The sequence below is a fragment of the Callithrix jacchus genome, chromosome 1, assembly GCF_049354715.1.
Source record: "Callithrix jacchus isolate 240 chromosome 1, calJac240_pri, whole genome shotgun sequence".
In the NCBI taxonomy this organism is placed as follows: domain Eukaryota; kingdom Metazoa; phylum Chordata; class Mammalia; order Primates; family Cebidae; genus Callithrix; species Callithrix jacchus.
Genome location: NC_133502.1, coordinates 113,486,616 through 113,507,162, shown reverse-complemented (window position 1 = coordinate 113,507,162; position 20,547 = coordinate 113,486,616). Strand labels below are relative to the sequence as shown.

The 20,547-nt window shown below is 38.8% G+C and overlaps 1 protein-coding gene across 7 annotated transcripts in view; it reads right to left on the bottom strand.

Moving 5' to 3' along the window:
- Positions 1-20,547, bottom strand: part of KDM4C (lysine demethylase 4C) — a 418,510-nt gene that overhangs the window by 60,083 nt on the left and 337,880 nt on the right. For 4 of the 7 annotated variants that reach the window (XM_035305424.3, XM_078368791.1, XM_035305445.3 and 1 more), the window contains 2 exons: positions 7,948-8,133; positions 6,331-6,435 (listed from right to left, as the gene is read on the bottom strand). In XM_035305424.3, the coding sequence (XP_035161315.3) occupies positions 6,331-6,435; positions 7,948-8,133 (291 nt within the window). The remainder of the gene's footprint in view (positions 1-6,330; positions 6,436-7,947; positions 8,134-20,547) is intronic. The other 3 variants (XM_035305451.3, XM_078368797.1, XM_078368783.1) reach the window with 1 other exon arrangement.

The window sequence follows — 20,547 nt, the reverse complement described above, 5'->3', positions numbered from 1 at the left end:
TTCCCAAATCTGAAATTGTGAATTCTGAAATGCTCCAATGAACATCTCCCTTGTGTGTCATGTTGGTACTCAAAGAATTTCAGACTTTGGAACATTTTGGATTTGGATGCTTAACCTAGACCTACCATGAATGGGGATTTGAAGATTTAATAAGTTAGTATCTGAAAACCCTTTAGAACATAGCTTATCACATTGTATTAAATAAATGTTTGCTACCACTATCTCATACAGAAAAATGTTTGCTTGAAATAGTTGTGTGAATGAGGTCTGGTCAGCAAGAATGAAGTCGGATGGAGAAGTTTAAAGAAATAACGTTATGTTTAGTTCCAAGATGCTTCACAGTCCCTACATACATTGAACTGAACAGTCTTAAGGCAGTCTAATGAAAGTTCTCCATAACTAACTTTTGTGTTAAGCCCTATTTTTGATGATCTGGCCAAACAAGTGCTGGGATAAGAAAGGAAAAACAAGTAGTACATTTGCCATATGTGTTATCAGTTTCTCTCCAATACCGAAAACCTCAGAAAAGTAGCTATATTTTCCTTGGTTTCAGGTCAGTTTAAAAATCTTGGAATGAGGTCAGAGTTTCTGAGATTTCTACTCTCATCCCTTCTTCAGTAGATTTAAAATGTTTTCAAATGTGGGAAACTGTCTTCAAAGAAACTGTAAACTTTGCTCTTAAAGAAAGCAGAGGCCCCTGTGGAAGAGTATGTGTACCACGATCGGGCTCTGGATCCAGCAGGCAGGGGATGAGAAGATGACAGGACCAAGCCATACCTCATCCACCCACTAAACCATACGCAAGCCAGGAAGAGTCAAGAGAATTTTAGAAAAACAGGTTCAAATCCTTAGACATCACTTAGGAAAAGAGAAATTACATTAATAAGCCCTCAAATTAGGACAGTATAAAAATAAACTTATTAAAGACAGAAGAATTGGACACATCAACGTGAACCCTGAACCACTTGAAATAAGTACTATTTATCTGCTCTGTCACTAAAGTGGCTCTAGTACTATATTAGCCAGCATGCAAACGAAACCAAATATTGTGATGTGTACCTTTTATGGCAATTTGGTCTCTAGTAGAGCTCCCCTAAAAAAGAACCTGGCCTCTTTGATGAATCACTGATTGCAAGTTTGTTACAATAGAAACAAAGATAAATTTGGTATTTCCCATTGAGAAAAAAAACAAAGATAGTTTCAAAGATGTCTAGAAGTGTGGATTAGTCCATTCTCATGCTTCTATAAAGAACTGCCAGAGACTATGTAATTTATAAAGGAAAGAGGTTTAATTGCCTCATAGTTCCACATGGCTGAGTATGCCGCAGGCAGAAGGTACCTCTTCACAGGGCAGCAGGAGAGAGAATGAGTGCTGAGTCAAGGGGGAAGCCCCTTATAAAACCATCAGATCTCGTGAGACTCACTCACTATCACCAGAACAGCATGGGAGAAACTGTCACCATTATCCAATAACCTCTACCTGGTGCTGCCCTTATACATGGGGATTCTAATTCAAGATGAGATTTTGGGTGAGGACACAGCCAAACCATTTAAAAGTGGTTTAAAATTAGAAATAAAGCAGTCACCTGGAAGCAACTCCAAAAGGCCCAAGTGGGACAGGAACATCTAGAAGAAAATTGGGGTCAACTGGTATGCAGTGGACTCATAAAAGGCTACAAACCATGATGATGTTCAAAAGAGTCAAGTAATATAAAACATAGCTAAGCAAAGTCCTACCCACTGATATAAATTAACTGAATGCTGCTTAATTACAAAAACACAATCATATGACCACCCATCTTGCCTCCAAGGGGCACAATATAGTGAAATACATATACAGTGAAATGTAATTCTGGCCTTCCAACCAAAAGCCCTGTTGGAACTAATTGGATTGAAATTTATAAACCAGTATCAGGGGTAGGCTCTGGAGGAAAACAGGCTTTCTAAAAATTCTAGAAAGTTGGAGAGAGATATTGTTTAGGTACCCATCTGGGAACAGAACTACTTTCTTCCTCTAGCTGATTATACAGTATTGTTGACTGTGATTTTGGTTTAAGAACCAGGACAACTTCACATTTACAAAAATTGTATTAAACTGGGAAGCATCTTTAAAAATAAAATAAAATTTAAAAAAAGGCAGGGCGTGGTGGCTCACGCCTGTACTCCAAGTACTTTGGAGGCCAAGGCAGGCGGATCACCTGAGGTCAGGAGTTCAAGACCAGCCTGACCAACATGGTGAAATCCCATCTTTAAATAAATAAATAATAGAAAAAGTAAAGTAGGAAGCACAGATAATCAGTTTTCCTGAATGAGACCCAAGTACAGAAGCCTATGGTACAGCAACAATACATCTTTAGTTTCAGATCTGGCAACAGCCTATACACATACAACTGCATATGCCCATTAAGGAAATGGGACCCGGAGGGAAGTTTGGTTATGATAGGTTGCATTCACTTCTACCCTATTTACTAAATCCACTTCTGCTACAATTCTGCACCCTTGGCTAATTAAAAGGGAATATAACAGTGGGAGTGAGTGTTTTGGGGTCTCTCCCTATCAATCCATAATCAACCTGAAACACTGTCTGTCCTTTTATAATTAATAAATTCATATGAATGTGTGAAGTTATTTTATTATTAATTTAAGAATTAAGTGTGATTTTATTTTTAATTTAAGAATTAAGAATGTAATTTATTCTTATTTCTTTTCATTAAGTATTTTCTCAATAACAGACACTGAAAGCATGATATGCTATACAATATAGGATAAAAACTATTATTCTCAGTAATAGAATTTGGGAGCCTCAAACATCCATCTATCTAAATTGTTGAGGCCTAGAATGTTTCATTGTTGTTACCAATGAGAGATAGCCCACTTCATCACCACCCCAAGATTAGTTATACAGTCACAGGTTAACCCACAGAGACTTCTTGCTTTGAGCTGTTCACCAGATCCTGTGTACTGTGGTGTCCTCTCCTGTCCTGAGTCCCTGCCCATGATGACAGGAAGGAGCTGCAATAAAATTGGCCTGGGAGCTGGCCGAGAGACCCAGATGCTGGAAAAATCATTCACTCCAGGTGTGGTTACTCATGCCTGTAATCCACGCACTTTGGGAAGCCAAGGTGGTTGGATCGCTCAAGTCCAAAAGTTCGAGATCAGCCTGGGCAACATGGTGAACCCAGTCATTACAAATAATACAAAAATTAGCCAGACATGGTAGCACACATCTGTAGTCCCAGCTACTCGGAGGCCAAGGTGGGAGGATCACAGAAGGCAGCGGTTGCAGTGAGTTGAGATTGCCCCACTGCTCTTCAGCCTGGGCAATAGAGCAAGACCCTGTCTCAAAAAAAAAAAAAAAAAATCAGTAAGTGCTGAGGCAAGGACTCAGTTATATTACTGAGATGAATGTTGGAAGACACATGGAAGAGGGCCAGATGGTGGAATAACAAGATCCAAGACAAGTTTCTGTAATGGGAGGTGCTAATACAGAAGCCCCTCTACCCATCCTGCTTTCCATTATGCACACAAAAAATACTGCTGGTGCATATGTGAAATACCCAGTACACATCTGACATAAAAGATGCTCAATAAACACTAGTTCTCATTCTTTTCCACTAATCCTATTCCCTAGCATCAGATAATTATTTCAACAAATTTATTCCAAGCTGCTCCTATGGATAGCCAAGTGCTAGTTGATAGAAATAGAAAGACAACAACAACAATATGTATTTCCTATCCTTATGGCCTAGCTACAATAATACTAAAAGAAAAATATACAAAGTCACATAAATTACCCAATAGTGTTTTCTCTGTAAAAGTTCTTCCTCTCTTTTAGGTATCTGTCTTCATGTTAATAGCCACGACTTCTAATGTTTCTAAATCAATGAATACAACTGTCATACTATTCTAGAGGAAAGAATATTAAGAAAAAACACTATGTGCCTCAAATAAGATGTATAAAGAGGCCATGTTCATTGCAGTGAATTAACGAAGTACAAGTGATTCTGGTGCTGCCACACTAAATCTGCTGATTACTCTAACCTAATATGAAGGTTTACTAAGTAACTTGCCATGAAAAAACATTGCATGTCATCTTCTCACTGCTGTCATTCAACCATCCCTTCCATGGGCATCTGTCTAGTTTACTTAAGTGTGAGATGGTCAGTGTGGCACTATGTTTTGCAGCAGTATATGGTTTATAGGTAGTTGACTATTTGCTTTGAAGAAAAAAAACATGTTTCCAAGGCTTCTAGTTTCATAACTACTATTTATTGTATTGTCTTTTACTTACAAACGTCTGTGCAACACTCAGATAATTGGGTTAGGAATATATCCAAATGGAATCTTTGGAAATATAGCCAGAAAATAGGTTATAATGCATCATGGCAAAGGGTGGTAAAGCCCACAGCATGACGACACACATCAACAGATGAGCACACACTCATGTGCACACATGAAGGAGACCTTACCTCTGAAAGAGCAGTGACATTCAAAAAAGGTTTTTAACCAAAATGCTGGGAAACACATGTGAAAATTTAGGTTGAAATAACAGGGCTCAGCTGTGTACTTCCTGTGACATATTCTTTTCCATCTTTTACCCTATTTTTTTCAAACACTGCCTATTCTAATTATAAACTCTGCTTACTGCTTGGTGGAATAGAGAATTAATAAACCAGATGAATTTTATACACTTATTCAAAATAACTTTACACCCAAATCTCAATAATGAATAAGCTCATATATTTAAAATAATTGGCTGGGCACAGTAGATCATGCCTATATTCCTGGCACTTTGGGAGACTGAAGCTGGAGGATCTCTTAAGTTCAAGAGATTGAGACCAGCCTGAACATAATGAGAACTATTTAAAAATAAATTAATTAAGAAGTAGACCAGGCCCGGTGGCTCAAGCCTGTAATTCCAGCACTTTGGGAGGCCAAGGTGGGTGGATCACGAGGTCAGCAGATCGAGACCATCCTTGTCAACATGGTGAAACCCCGTCTCTACTAAAAATTACAAAAAATTAGCTGGGCACGGTGGCGCATGCCTGTAATCCCAGCTACTCAGGAGGCTGAGGCAGGAGAATTGCCTGAACCCAGGGGGCGGAGGTTGCGGTGAGCCGAGATCGCGCCATTGCACTCCAGCCTGGGTAACAAGAGCGAAACTCCATCTCAAAAAAAAAGAAGTAATAATGTATGACACTACTGGAATAGAATTTTCCTTAAAATGTTCCTTTTGGATGCTTTATAGCAAATAGTTGGGAGAAATAAAAAAATAAGGGAATCAAAACCCTAAAATGAGTAAAAATGGAGATTCTATTCAAGCAAGAGTAGGTTTATACTTCATTTCACCTAAATTGTACAGGCATCCTCCACTATTCTGTAAAACAACTGGGTCAGGCTGCCAAGTTAGCCTGAACTTTATTTTACAGTTTTCACCGCTATGATTCAGCAATTGCCCATTACTTTCAAATAATCAAGGCATGGTTGAGAACACAGATAAACTACTGTTTCTGCTCTAAGAAGCATATCTCTTAGCATTCATAGTTTACACAAAGAGAAATATTTGAGTGAATCTGAACTTTTCTATGCTTGATAAGGAAAGAACATTTAAAGCAATACGGGCAAATCATAAGGTTCTTAACCAAAGTTGCCAGATCCTATAAATTCCTTCTGGTTAGTTCCCAAACACTTTGGGGAGGATTCCATACTTGGAGTCTAATGGGAGAAGAATGGATAAGTAATAGCTACTAGAAATATACTTCAGAAATGCAGTGTTAATAGTGCTTCCCGCTAGAAGATGTAGCAAAGGCAATTTATGAACACGAAAATTTTTCCCTCACTGAGAAAGGTGGCCTCACGTCAATTATACGATGTTTTCCCCAGTCTTTACAAAGCATACAAAGCTGAAAGTGGATCTGTGGAAGACAGTAGTTTCTAAATCACCTCAAAGTCAAATATTTTCTTTTTCATCATCATTTAGGAAACACATTTAGTCACCTAAACCTGACTGAACCACACATCAGAGTTAAGAGGAATGAGGTCCTGATTAAACACCTGGATCTCTTTAATAGCAACGTCAATATAATCATCAGTAAGCACAGGGCTTTGGAATATTAAAATGGTAAGGTATGATCCCAAGCAAAGCTTCAGATGAACACCTCTAGCACCATGTGAGGTTTGGGATTTAGAATTTGCCAAATAATAGAGTATAAGCTAAACAGCCATTTATATTCCAGCACCTGCCACTCATTATCTGCATCTATTCGGGCAAGGAATTAAAGCACTCTGAACTTGGGTTTCTTATCCTCCAAACAGAAAAACACTACTCACGTGGCCCAGTTCACATAAGATTGTAGCACCAGCAGCAGCAGCAGTAGTAGAAGCAGTAGTAGCAATACAACTTTCATTTTTTGAGTGCTTACTCTGTGCTGTGAACTGAAAACAACATGATGAGGTGGGATCCCATGTTTTATAGATGAGGAAGCTGAGGCTCAGAAATAACTTGCACAGGGTTGCACAATCTGTTACTGGCAGAATCTAAGTGTGAACACCAACTACTCTGACTTCAGAGGTCAGGACCTTGTTCACATCTCAAAATGCATTCATATAAATCCTCTAATGAGGTGATGCTATTGACTGCACCCTGTAAAGGGCAAGGCACCACAGTCATGTAATGTGTTACTACTATATATTTTTAAAAGCTGCTAAAATGTATTTTCTACTGGATACACAATACTACTCTTAGGAAAAGCACATCAACTCAATAAACTATGGAAAAGGCATGAATGAATATGCAACTCGGAACCTAAAACAATGGAAAAATAAAACCAATAAAACAGATGTGACAGTCAGTGACATCATTTTGTACATGTGCACATTCACTCACATCTGCACAGAGCTCCAGCCCACAAACATCAAATATCTCTCAAGATGTCAATGGAAGTTGCTGAAAGCATTACAAAGAGCTGGGAGATTTGTTGTGTATAACTCCACAAGCCAATGCTGATGACTTGGCAGGCTGCTCACAAGAGGTTATTAGGGACACAGGACAAGCATGTTAGGCTGCTAATAGCCTGTGGCCAAGTCTCTCAGGGAAAACAAAATGCGGCAAGTTAGCAGAGCTGAGCATCTAGACAATGCTTTAGCCTCCTATTTGGTAGCCAAAACCAACCATGGTGAACTGGAAAGTTAACAAAGACATATCAACTATCTCTACACTGTAATAATGTTTCTAAGTATTTAAAACAGAGGAAAGATTTCATTCGCCAAGGACAGGTCAACAAAATTATGGCTAAATTCACATTACTTGGTTGCAAACACTCTTTTCTCAGAAAATAAGCTCAAAAAAAATGTTATCTGTATTCCTCCTCTACTTTTCTATTTTTTTCTATGAGACTGTCCTCACTCCTTCCAGGGTGCCCAGGCTGTCCCTCATATATCCCATCTAAGGCAGCAGAGTCCCAAAAGCTCCTGGCCTTCCTACCTTTTCCTTTACTGTGCTGCTGCTCTGTATCTTCTAACACCCCAAGATCACAGTGTACACTTTCATAGACTGTCCACTACAAAATCCCAGGTGGTGATCCCCTCACAGAAATGATTTCACTCTCACCCTGGATATGTGCAGTGCACAACATGTACAACCAAACTCAGCAGCCCTGTGTACAGATCCAACACCAGGACAGGCATAAAGAGTTTTCTGCATTCATTTGTTCATTAATTCATTTAGCTCATACAGATTTATTGTGTCTAGTGTGTACCAGACAATTGACAGGTCCTAGGCAACTACCAGTAAATAATAGCGTGCAATCCCTGCCCTCAAGGAACTCAGGATCTAGACAGGTAAACAATGAGTAATATTACAGAAGAATGTTATGTCTGGGAGGTAGTCTAAAACAGGAAAAAATACAGATAAACTCTTAGCACTGAAGAAGGGAGAGTACATCTTACCATATTGGGGTTGACCTTATGTCGAAAGCATGTGATGTTCACAACATAAGGCCAATCATCAGGCTCCATCAGTACCCCAGCAGCATGGGCACAAGTGACATGGAAGGAGGCTGGGCAGCGACCGTAGGAACACTGGATGCAGGCTCCAGAGACCCTCTTAACCCGGTGTCTGCAGAAGATGCATTTCTGGAGGGTTAAAATAGAGAAGAACATCAATTCACATTCTGTAATCCAGTCAGTTTCCACATTTTACAGAATAATAGCTACTAGAGAGGAAAAAAAAACAAAACAAAACTGATAACATCAACAAGTCCTGACCCTCCAGGGGCCCTAGTGGTGACAGCATCTGTGGCAATGGAATGTACTTACTTTAAAGGAAACATACTGCTATGGTCACAGACTACCAGACATACATTTAACTATTTCTTGCAGCAAGGAAAGCCAAACACTTTTGCACATGCTCCTGCAGGCACAGAGCTCAGGAAAAGACACCAGAGGTGCTCCTATAAACAATCCATGAATGCTGAAGCTAATTCTGTTTTATCTCCTGTATGGCAGGTCTTTCTGTGCATCAAGAAGTAGAATATTGGTTTGGAGAACAGGTCATTCTTTCCTAAATTAGATGAGGCCTTCAAAACACCCAAACAACATAGGGACGGACAAGTTAAGTTTTCCAATGACAAGGAAATGTAAAGTGTTAAATGGTCCAATGGGAAAAGTAGTGTTTAATAATCCAAATCTGAACCCTTCATGACTAACAAAAAAAAAATATGCTTCCAAAGTGAGAAAGTTGAAAATCACCCCAAAGGACATAATTTGGTTAAATATGTATAGCTGATGATGCCTAGGGAAGAGAAGATGAAAATAAAAACAGCAATAATGATTACCACAATTCAAAATTAAATTGCATACAATTAGCCCTAAACATTATCAGTACATTTGTTATGAGAGATAGAGAAAATCAAATAGCTTCACTAAATGCAAGTTGTGAACTAATACTGGAGGGTCAAGAAAAAATGGTTGTACAACAACACAGGGTCAGATCTGGAAAGCAGAAGAAACAATGATCAAAAGCTCAAATTTTCATTCCCAAGAGTAAAAAGGGTCTGAAATCTGATCAAATGTTAGTGCTTTTCTTTTACAGGTACATTTTCTTTCCTGCGAAAATAAAGGTACTTAAACTCTGAAGACTAATACTTTATCAGAGGCTTGCAAGAATCAATGTGCACTTAACCCCTAACTTTTTTTTTGTCCTCATATCTGATCAGTGACTTAAACTTACAGATTCTATCCCTTAATCTTACTCCGATCTCTCCCTACCATCTATACCAACTGCCACTGCCTCCGCCCATGGTGTCTTGCCTAGCATAGTAATGGACTCCCAACGTGTATCTCCATCTTTTATTTCATTCTATCTCCATTTGTCTTCCCCAAAGCTGCCAGAGTGATTCTTTACAACATGAATCTCATGTCACCACCACTATACTTAATATCCTTCATATAATTAAAGGTTTCTCTTTATCTCCAAGTCACTTCAAAAAAAGGGGGGTAAAGCATGAGGTGGACGAGCAAAGTTTATAAAAGGCCCTTTGTGGTCTAAGTGTTATTTCTCACTAGTACCCATAAGGGCCCTACGCTTTAGACACTTATGTGACTGCCTTATACATATAGATTCAGTGTACAATTAAGCATTTTTAAGTGGAGGTTGAGGACGTGGCTTAGCTGATTAAAAAATCAAACACACAAAGACACAGAGAGAACCATAAAACTAAAAAGACATCATAATCTGCATAAAAGCATTATTTAATATTCTATCTTGGTATCTCTTTGGCAATCCATGCTATCAGTTTCAATACATTTGTGGTAACTCTTAGTATTTTAACATCTTTTTGTCAGTTCCAATTATTTGAAATGCGATGGCAGATATAAAAGCAGAAACTCCCATCAGGAGGCCCAGGCATTTTCAATCTCTTAAGAGCCTAATTATATGACATAGAGGTCAGTGTTTGAGTAAGTTAATATATTGACAGGTATATGAGAGGTGAAATTATGTCTTATTTTCCTAATAAGACCTTTTAAGAGCAGGACAGAGTATTGTGGCTTAACTAATTAAAGCATTGGTATCTCCCAACCTCTGTCACCATTAACTTCCTCATTAAACTGAGACTCACCAAAAAGGGTTAAGAAGACAGAATACACTTATGACCAGAGAGGATTCAATCCTTGGAATCTAAGAAGGGACTTGCCCTCTTCCAGGAGGACCAGAAGTGGTGATTTCTAAGGACAGAACCACAGTATCTTTAGAAAGTCAACCTAACGGTAAACTATTAAAACTCAATTCTTTGCAAGATGTTTATTCAGAGTTGAGAAGTTTAACTTAAATATCACGCAGGTTCTCGTAGAGACAGAGAACCCCACAAAACCTATGAGAGAAGCTGTTGTGAATGTAACCTATAAGATAGTTAACATAGTATTTCAGATCCCCATTTTCATTTGCTTGTTGCTAAACTGGTTTTTTTTCCACCTGGCTGAAAAAAATCTCTGAATTTGATGACCACAGATACCTGGGCTACAAAATAGAATCTAGTAGGTGAAAGATACCTACATGCACTTAAGAATGTTACAACAAATACATGATATGAAAGAAGTAGGAACGAAATGCTCCATGGCACTAGAATAACATGAACAGGCATGGTACAATGAATCATGCCTGGGTACAACAGAAGGAAGAAAGCTTTAAGAAAAGCAAAGATGAACTGGATCAAAATGGTACACTCAATCTCTGCTACCATCTATCCTGGTCCAACCCCTACATAACTATACAGGAAAAAGGATGAAGCTATAACAGCACTGACAAAAGACAGTGCCATCAGAGGACCAGAAAATTTATGGAATTCCTAGACCATGGGAAACAGGTGGAACTAAATCAACAAAAAAGCCAAAGTAGATAAGGACTCATCCAAAATAAGTGTTTGGCAAAAAATATCCCTTAGGCAAAGGATACCAAAGGAGTAAGTATAATTCTCAGCCCTAAAGCCTCAGAGCCACCCCAAATCAAGAAGTCACACACACAAAAAAATCGTAATTAAAAGTAGCAGAAACCCTGGGTCAACATGAGGTAATTATTTTAAAACAGTGCTACTCAGAATGTTTCTAACATGATGTTTTTAAAGATCTCTAGGCCGGGTGTGGTGACTCACGCCTGTAACTCCAGTACTTTGGGAGGTCGAGACAGATGGATCACCTGAGATCAGGAGTTCCAGACCAGCCTGGCCAACATTGTGAAACCCTGTTGCTACAAAAAATACAAAAATTAGCCAGGCATTGTGGTGGGCACCTGTAATCCCAGCTACTTGGTTGGCTGAGGCAGGAGAAATTGCTTGAACCTAGGAGGTGGAGGTTGCAGTAAGCGGAGATTGTGCCATGCACTCCAGCCTGGGTGACTCCATCTCCACCAATCCCCCCTAAAAAAGAGATCTTTATGCAGACTCAGGTTTTATAAACACTGCTGTAGGATAGGTGGGCTAGTTAATGCTTTCTCCATCCCTAGCCTACTAAGACAGTGATAATTTTTTGTAATTTTTGTATTAGAGGCAGGGTTTTGCTGTGTTGCCCAGGCTAGTTTCAGACTCCTGAGCTCAAGCAATTTGTCTGCTTTGGCCTTCCAGAGTGTTGGGATAATGGGCATGAGCCATCACACTGGCCTTGATTTTGCCTTCAGAATAAAGCCATGAGAATTACTAGAAAACAAGAGTAAATAATATGCCAGGGCAGAGCTCCTAACTCATCTGAGAGTCAAGGCTGGAGAGAGAAGTAGAAAAAACCTCGAATCAATCCCCAAACTCCTCAAGACAAATGGAGTTTCTGTATAAAAATATACAATACATTAAAAAATAAAAATTACAAAATAAAATAATATTAAAATATAATATTAAAAAGTGTGTGTTCTGCAGGGAGGGGAATGAAGAAAAAAGGTTAAAGAGCACTAGACTCCAGGGAGCTGATGGCCCAGACAAAAGCTCTTAGTGGGTATCTCAGACAGGACAGTTCTGGCAAGGCTGATATCAAGGACAGAAATGGCTCTGTTCCACCCCAGGGTTACAGCACATCTGGGTGGGGCCACTGAATTTGCATTTCTAACAAGTTCCCAGAGATACTGATGCTATTGATCCCCAGCTCACACTTAGAGAACCATGAGGTTGGAGAGTTAAAAACTTAAAAGGTGTCATTCATGCTGAGAGCTTCTAGTACAAGGGAATTAAGGAAGGGCAATTTTTTCTATATACCTACTCTTCAGTGTCAAGGATTGAGAGAATCCTCAGGCGGTTATGATTTATAGAGCACTGTACTTTCTTGGGGGACTGGATTTCCATACTTATTCCAGTGGCATAGGCCATTAAGGCTTCTAATGGATTGAGGAAGTAATGAAGTATCTGTCAATGAGGCTTTGTGTATCATTAGATTTCCTTGAGCATCCAACTTGGCAAAGGGCATCAAGAAATGATGAGCTGTGAAGGAGCTGGAGGTTCAAAGCACATCTTCTTCTCCCTTTTTCCTGTTAATATGATTTGTGATATTATTTTGTTGTTGTTTTGTCAGTTTTATGATTCTTTTTTCTTACACAAAGAGGCAGGTAATTCCAAAACAGGTGTGAATGCTTTTTAATTATGGTTTCACAATCAAACAAGTCATAGGTTAATGATAATGCTACGTTAGCTAATTTCTTTTTCCTTTTGCTCCCTAAAGACACTTTTTCTAAGTACCACACAGCAAGCTAACATTTCCAGCTCAAACAGGGAAAAATGCTGGGCACAACAGACATCACTATTGTTGCAGGCAAGTCAGAGGACTCAGGCTAAAACCTTCACTTTGCTCTAAGTTCTTAAATACAGGGTTCACAATAGAATCCTTTGATTTTTAGCCCTACCTGTAAGATTGATGTTCTACTTATTAGTATTCATTAAGTCAATCCCCTCATGTGTCAATACTGGCTAGCACAGGGGAAGCTGAGTTCTACAGTAAGGAGCATAGTCTAGTGGGGGAGACATATAGCCACAATAAAAAGCAGAATGGAACAACAGCCATTTGAGAGTGAGATTCAGAAGGAGAAGAGAGAGGAGTTTAACAAGGAGAAATCAACTTATCCAGTCAGCTAAAGAGTGGCTAGGGAGGGAAGGAAATGGAGGACATTGAAAAGCAAGGTCCCCAGTGCACTGATACCACAGGGTCTGGGCTGTTTTGTGAGAGGCAGCAATTAATATGCAGCCTCATCCACATATTAATGATATGATAAAATGAATCCTGCATATTCAGGCAACAGGTCATAACATAAGTCCTCTGTCTCTCTTCCCAAAAAGTTATTTCTTATGCACTCCGAGTTCAGAGCATTAAAATAAATGGCTCATGATGTCAAGTATGTTGAATTAAATCCTTATTTATGATAGGTATCAGAAGCCATTTATCTCATGGCTTTTTGTTTGGTGAGATTCACCCTGCAAAAGGTGAGAAAGCTAAGAAAAGTCAAGTAGCAGATAAAGGCCAGTGGGATGAGCTCAGCTAGGCCAAGAGACAGAGCTAAAAAAAAATGGACAGAGGTGGCCAGGGATCAGATATAAGGCTACATTATTCAAAATAAGGCTAAGGAGTCACTGCTGGCACTGAGAAAATGTTAAATAAAAATCACAAAAGAATTCCAGAACTGAAAAGGCCAAGGCAGTTCAGACACAATCCGACAAATTAACAAATGACTTGTGAAAAGTACTATACCAACAGCACAGTCATACTTTGTTTTATTTTGGATCAAGAGATATATCACAAGGAAGATCAAGTATGAATCCTTTGGAAGCACCTTTTAAGCCAAGTAGCAGAACACTGACTATACACATAAACAGCTATTAACTTAATGAATGTTTTCTTAATGTATATAATGTAGTAATTCATTATTTCAGCCACTTCAATACTTACTAAATACCTTCATGTAAGATCATTCTGCAAAATGCAAAGGCAGACAGAAAAATGAAAAAGATACACAATCCTTGTATTTAAGGAGCTTAATTTGGCATGAAAAAATAGCTGTAACAAAAGCTTTGCAGCCATAATCACAATTGGAAAGCCCCGTTATATTTAAAAGATGATTGGACTGGCAGGGCAAGGCAAGGCCGCATGTGAGCCTCAGGTGGTTACCTACCTCCACTCAGCACTCAAACCATTCTACTGAGCAGATCTAGAAGAGGGGCAAGACAGGATGAACTTCATGCCAGCTACCGGAGGGGCACCAAATACAGGACAAGGAAGCAAGTCTGATTCTACTTTGATGACTCAAGCCATAGTGGGGGGGCCTCGATGTGGCAGGAGAGTGTAGGCAGCTCACCTCTGCACCACTCTGAACTGAAGGCCAGAGTCACTGTGACCAGACATAGCTAGATGAGTTCCATCCTCCCAAGAACTCATAATAAGGCAAAAACAGAGTTTCTCTCAAAGTTTTCTACAATTAATTTCTTGGAGTTTAGATGCTGCATGCAGTGCTTTGGCACCACGTCAGATGCTGCACTGGAGGGTTACAGGCAGACATGCTGCTCGCAGGCTGAGACTTTAGCCACAGGGACCCAGGGCCGGCCTCATGGCTCAGAGAAGCTGCCCAGCAGGATTTTTAAAGGACTAAGAAAGCCACCAAGAAGAGGTGGACTGTGAGTTTATCCTGAAGGACTAGCAGACTTCAGCCACTGCATGTGGGAGTGGGATAAAGAAGGAGGAAAAACATCTAGATGGGAGTAACAAAGCTCAGAGGTAAAAAAGAAAAAAAAAAAAAAGACCATGACCAAAACAACGTCAGGAAGTATGAGCACAGCCAAGGGACGACAGGCTGAAAAGGCAGGATCCTGAAAGACCTTGGACTGTACTCTGGCACAAACTTTACTTGCCCAGGTGAGAAACTCATGATGGCTTTGTAGTAGCAGCTAATTTTTAGGTGGAAATTAGGACTATTATTTTATTACAATCCTCTGAGTGGCTCTGGGTTAAGGCTCAGGCGATCAAGCAGTTCTGCAGACCAGACCACCCAGAAAATCAGCATGATCTTTAACTGGAAATGCCTGTTGATCAGGCAAGTCTCTTTGTCCATCTTTAGGTCCTTTAAAAAAATTCTACCTGCCTTTTCATTAAAGGTGCCTATCACAGTACACAAACTAAGTTCTGAGGAGGACATTGACCAAGCGCCACACTCCTGGAGTCTCCGAGGTAGGGAATATGCAGTATTTCAAAGTTGTCTGTCTGACTTCACAGTTGCAAATTCTAGCTTGGCACAGGAATAAGGGGAAGTCACCAAAACTGCAAAACTAACATGGCCTGGACAGACAAAAGTGAAGAGGTGAGAAGGTTGTGGGTAAAACAGGCCAGACTCTGGATGCTTCCTGCCCTTCTTTCCTAGACCCCCTCTTAGCAGAAAATAGTGCTTCCCTCTGCACTTAACTACCTGTGCTGTCTAGAAAACACAGACATAAAAGTAGCATTTGCAAAGAAATTAAATATTAAAGGCAACATTACAATCTCATGTTGAAAGAAGCACTTCGCTGATAGCATGCAGCAGCATTTGCTGATGAATCACAAAATAAGCAATGTTACGTATGTTGAAAAAAATCAATCACTTCCCATTTTTACTTCTCTCATAGCCTGTTTGGATTCCATTCTTTATTTCAAATTAAAAGAGCAAAAGGGTTACACAGTTATAGCATATAGAGAGCTTTATTCTAAATACTTATTAAGCGCCACTAAGCATCTTTCACCTGATGGGTGGGGAAAGAAAGGCCTCCTAACCACAAAATAAGTGTTTTCTAAGTACTTCTATATTTGCATTTTTATTTCTTTTTATGTTCCTATTAAAGAGCACCTATTTCCTAAAGGAAATTTGATTATTTGAAATTACTGTTTACAGAAATCCTTACTCTCATTGCATAAAGCATTTATTAATTGAACTCAGAATTACTGAATTATTTAGTTAACAAAAGTCACTCTGTCATTTGTGATACAATTGTACCCTGCTAGAGTTCACTGATGTGTATGCTCTCCACCCTATAAAAATCTACCCAGATTTGTTTAATTACTTAATACTTAGAAGAATTTCTTAACTCTCTTCAACTTACCTAGTTTTAGATCTCTCTGAATTAATGTTGGAAACCATAATACTTTAATGATTGAATTCACATTGGTTAAATTAAAGGACACATAATTTTCCCATTTGGCACATTTTAGGAAGGCCAGCTTACAAGCTCTCTATTGCTCCAAGAACAAGCAAAAAAAAAAAAAAATCTTTATTTATTTTGAATATCAGATATGATCTGCTACTGGCATTAGGGAAGCAAGGACTAGTAGACATGTTCTATTTATTTCTGGCCTTGGGCCTGAAGGCCTAAAGGTATCTGAGAAGAAAAAAAAAAAGATAAAGATAAGAACTAATTATCCTTAGCAATATTTATTCTCAGGCAGTGCAACTATCCAACAGTATGAAAGGTTGCAGTTGTGGTTTGCTGACATTTTTTCAGAGATGAGTATACAGTTCCTCAAATCTCTGTTTCATGTATATTTATTGAAACACATTCATTTATGAGGACTGGGATGGAACAGTAAAGGCACGGTTCATGGATGTGCAATAAGAAATTGTGTCCCACAAGTGAATTTCAAGTTCTATCCTGTCCAACTTCCCCCAGGCATTTCTTAACGGTTTAAATGAACCTTTGTAGACATTCCTGCTAAATATACTTACCTTGGTAAGAGTGGTTGGGAAAAGGAACAATAAAAAGATCTCATGGTTTTTCTTTGAAAACTACAAAAGCTGCTACGCTGGGGTATTCTTCCTTTCTGAACACTAGAAGCTATCCTAAAGCCCCTGAGTGCATCTGACCCTTAATAGAAACTGTCACCCATGAATTGTTCTGTCTGTGGCCTGCCACAACCTCTTTGCCTCTTGTCTTTCGATTATGCTACCAGCAGCCTACATTGAGGAAATTTATGATTGAGTTGAAATATATGTACACTGTGTCTCCAAATAAAACTGAGGAAGCAGTGATGAAAAGCTATAAAGTCAATGCAGTACAGACATGTCCCAGGTGACCTTTCAAAGGAAGTGCCTTTTCTGGGGAGACAACTGCAGCTATGGGAAGAGTTAACTCAGGATATGGTTCCTCTGCGTGGACACAGGCTGTCCAGTTCAGAGCCCATCCCTTCTCTTGCAGCAGCCAACCACCACCTTCCTCTATGTAAGTATCTGACACGGCTGCTACAGGAGAAAAATCACCCAATAGTGAGTTTGTGGATTCGTCTTCTAGATGAGATAAATTTAGGGTTTCCAATCTCAAGTGGCCCTTTAAGTCACTCAAAAATTCCTTTTATCTTTCCCAATTTAAGGAATGGACAAAAGGTAGTAAAACAGCCTCTGGTTAAAGCCCGAATCCTAACCCTGCCACCATGGAGCTTTGCACTATATTACCTCAGGATATTGCTTCTGGATTATTCCGGCGACTTCCCTTGAGGACAAGTAAAGGGCCAATATTTTTACAATGGTCTATTTGTGTTTAAAACAATGAGTAACTTCTCTAAATTCAGTTGCTTCACTGGATAGACTTCAGCACCTATTCCTCATGAAGTTGCCCTTAAAAAAATAGCACATATAAGAGTTAGCACAGTACCTGATACACAGTAAAAGGCAAATAATGCTGCCCTTATCCTTCGATAAATCTGTTTTAAAACATTACTTCTCTTCAAACAGGGCCCAAGTCCTCACATTCTAAAGATAGCTGTGCCTCTTATTTCACCTAGATAATACCGGTCACGGGGCATCAAATTCCTCAACTTCCTATCCTCTACCTTCAGATTCATAGAGAGTTTCAAAATATTTATGCTTATTTACTTAGACACTACACAACTAGGTACATCTTCTTAATGCATTAATAGATTGCTACAGTACAAACTAATTTTTATAATATTTTAATAACTGTACTTCAATATAATTGTTTCCCCTGTAATCCCATGCATTTTAAATGCTTAGAAGTATTTTTTCTGAGAATAGGTCCATATGCTTTACCAAAAACTGCCAAAGGAGTCCAGAACACAAACATACACACACACACACAAACACACACACACAGAACCCAGATGTTATGAGAAAACACTGAACATCTGTTAATCAAAAATAAATAAATAAATAAACAAACAAACAAAAACAAAACCCAGATGAAGAACAATAAAAAATGTCAACCATCCAATGCCAGGTGAGAAGCTTGGATCATAAATTACATGAATACAGTAACAACCAGGCACACATCTGAACAGAGATACAATACACAAAAATGAAGAATATTATGTTGCAATTAGGAGAAGCTTGATTTTTCCTTTTCTTTTTGTGTGTTGTTACATTTTTACAATAATAATGAAAATAGATGGAGTATAAACCCTGATTACCTTTAAAGCTATATTATTTGTCATATTGCTTCAGACTCAGAACTGGCAGATTCACTCTCACAGTGAATCAATAATACCATGTTCTACCCTTCATTTTCCTGTGTTTCCTGTTAACCATAAACAAGTCCTCAAAAGAGGTGTGGCCACAACAGAGGAGTAAGGTAAATCCAGACATGCACATTTTCTTCATGGAAGTAACACGATCTCATCTACATTACCTACAATGTTTTTTTCTGTCATGAAAAATTGGCTGACTCCAAACAAATATTGGACAAGCCCAGCAATGAACTATTTAGCCAAAGAGTGAGAACATTAACTTTTAAAAGTTCATTTTAAAAAATTCAGCTCAATTAAAAGTAAATATTTTGTGGAAGCTAGGCCATATTGTACTTATTCTTGGCATGGTTTTTATAATGCGCTTTTCATTCTCCCTCTATTTCTTAATGGAATTTTCTCAATATTTAAAAATTCCATTTCTATGAGATCTCTTTCAAACAGAACAGTTAGTTGCTCAAGCAGATGTGTCCAAGAACATGTTCATACTCTAAAAGACATGTACCGCTTATGTTCTGGCTCATTGGCAATAACAAAACTAAAGTATAGTCTTCTAGCATCTCCAGAACTTTTTTGAAAGATGAAGATTACCTAGTCCATCCTGGAATGCCTACACCTCCATTTCTCTATGGGTGCCTGTGCCTCAATAAGAAGCCCATGAAAGAAGTGCCTAGCAAGCTTCACAATGGTAAAAGACAAAGTGCTTCTGTCTAAGTATAAGCATATATATTTTACTGCTACAACTGTGAGACCAAAGTGGGAGTTTTCAGTGATAAATTCTGAGGAAAAACCTCTTTCTCTGGAATCCTATCCAAATAGTCCCGATCAGATTAATGCAAAATAAGGACAGAGAAATAGGAGTTCAAGGATTATAGCTTTTTGTAATAAAGGTAACACTTGAAGTTCACGATGCTCACTGACATCAGAGCAGATTTTCAGGGTAACTCAGTATTTTTACTGCCACCTGGCAGAGTAAAGGACAATGTGTGGGAGTCACAGCTCTCCCACTGAGACGCAAGTTACCATGTCTCTCTGAGCCTCAGGTTCCACAGCTAGACTTCAGAGGATCACTGTGGGGATTAATGGAATAATGGATACAGAAGTGCTCTCTAAACAAAAAAAGGCATCCGAAAAATAGTCATTTCTATTTTCTTTTAAAGATAAGACGAAGAAGAAGAAAAAAGAAACACAACGTAATAGTACATCAGTTCTTCTCAGAAGAACTTTTGCCAAAGCAAAAGGCCAAAGAGCTTCTGTATAAGATCCAGTTGGAACAAAAAATCAGTTATCAAGGGTATATATGAAAAAGGGACAAAAAGTAGGTGACGTTAAACAAGTAACACTTCAGGAAGCAGTGCAGCAGCATGTGCGGAGCCCAGGATCTGAGACCTGCGTTGGGACGAGCATCACCAACTCTTCTCCCTTCTTCTCAACCTAATCTCTACCAGGTTCCCTGGTCAGGCCTTTCTCAGCACCCATGTCTTCCCAGTCATAGTCTGATGTGTTCATTCTTCAAGCCTTGCTTCCCATATTCTTGGCATGTGTGACGGCCAAGGCTTAATTCAGTATTCTCAGTCTATGTTTCTCAGATTTCTTTTTATGGAAAGAAAAAAATCTCCTTGTCAGATTCAGGATTTTTGGGTAGGAATTTGAAGTATTGTGTTTTTGTAGCCATGTTTAGTAAACTATTTTTTTAAAAATACATTCACTAAAATCGCACATCTATCTAACTCTTAACAGAAGATAAGAAACTAGACAGCTGTGCTCATATTTCTCCAAGTATAGGGAATGTTTATTTCTGTCTTTTCCTAGAGGGAAAAACTCTTTCTTTCTTTAAATGACGTTAAGTATAAAGCGTTTTATTGAAAAAAAAAAATCTATAGTAATGGAGTGGAAAAATTGTTGTTTTCTATTACTAGACTTGTGTGAAGTGTGCCGAAATATTTTTTTTCTTTTATTGCTTATGCCTATCCAGTTTGCCAAAATCTTCCACACGGTTTTCACCTCTCTCCCAAGTGAATTCAGACCTTCACTCTGGACTTGTACTGGGTTAAAGCCATTCTTATGATAGTGACAAAAGAAAGTTTTCATTGA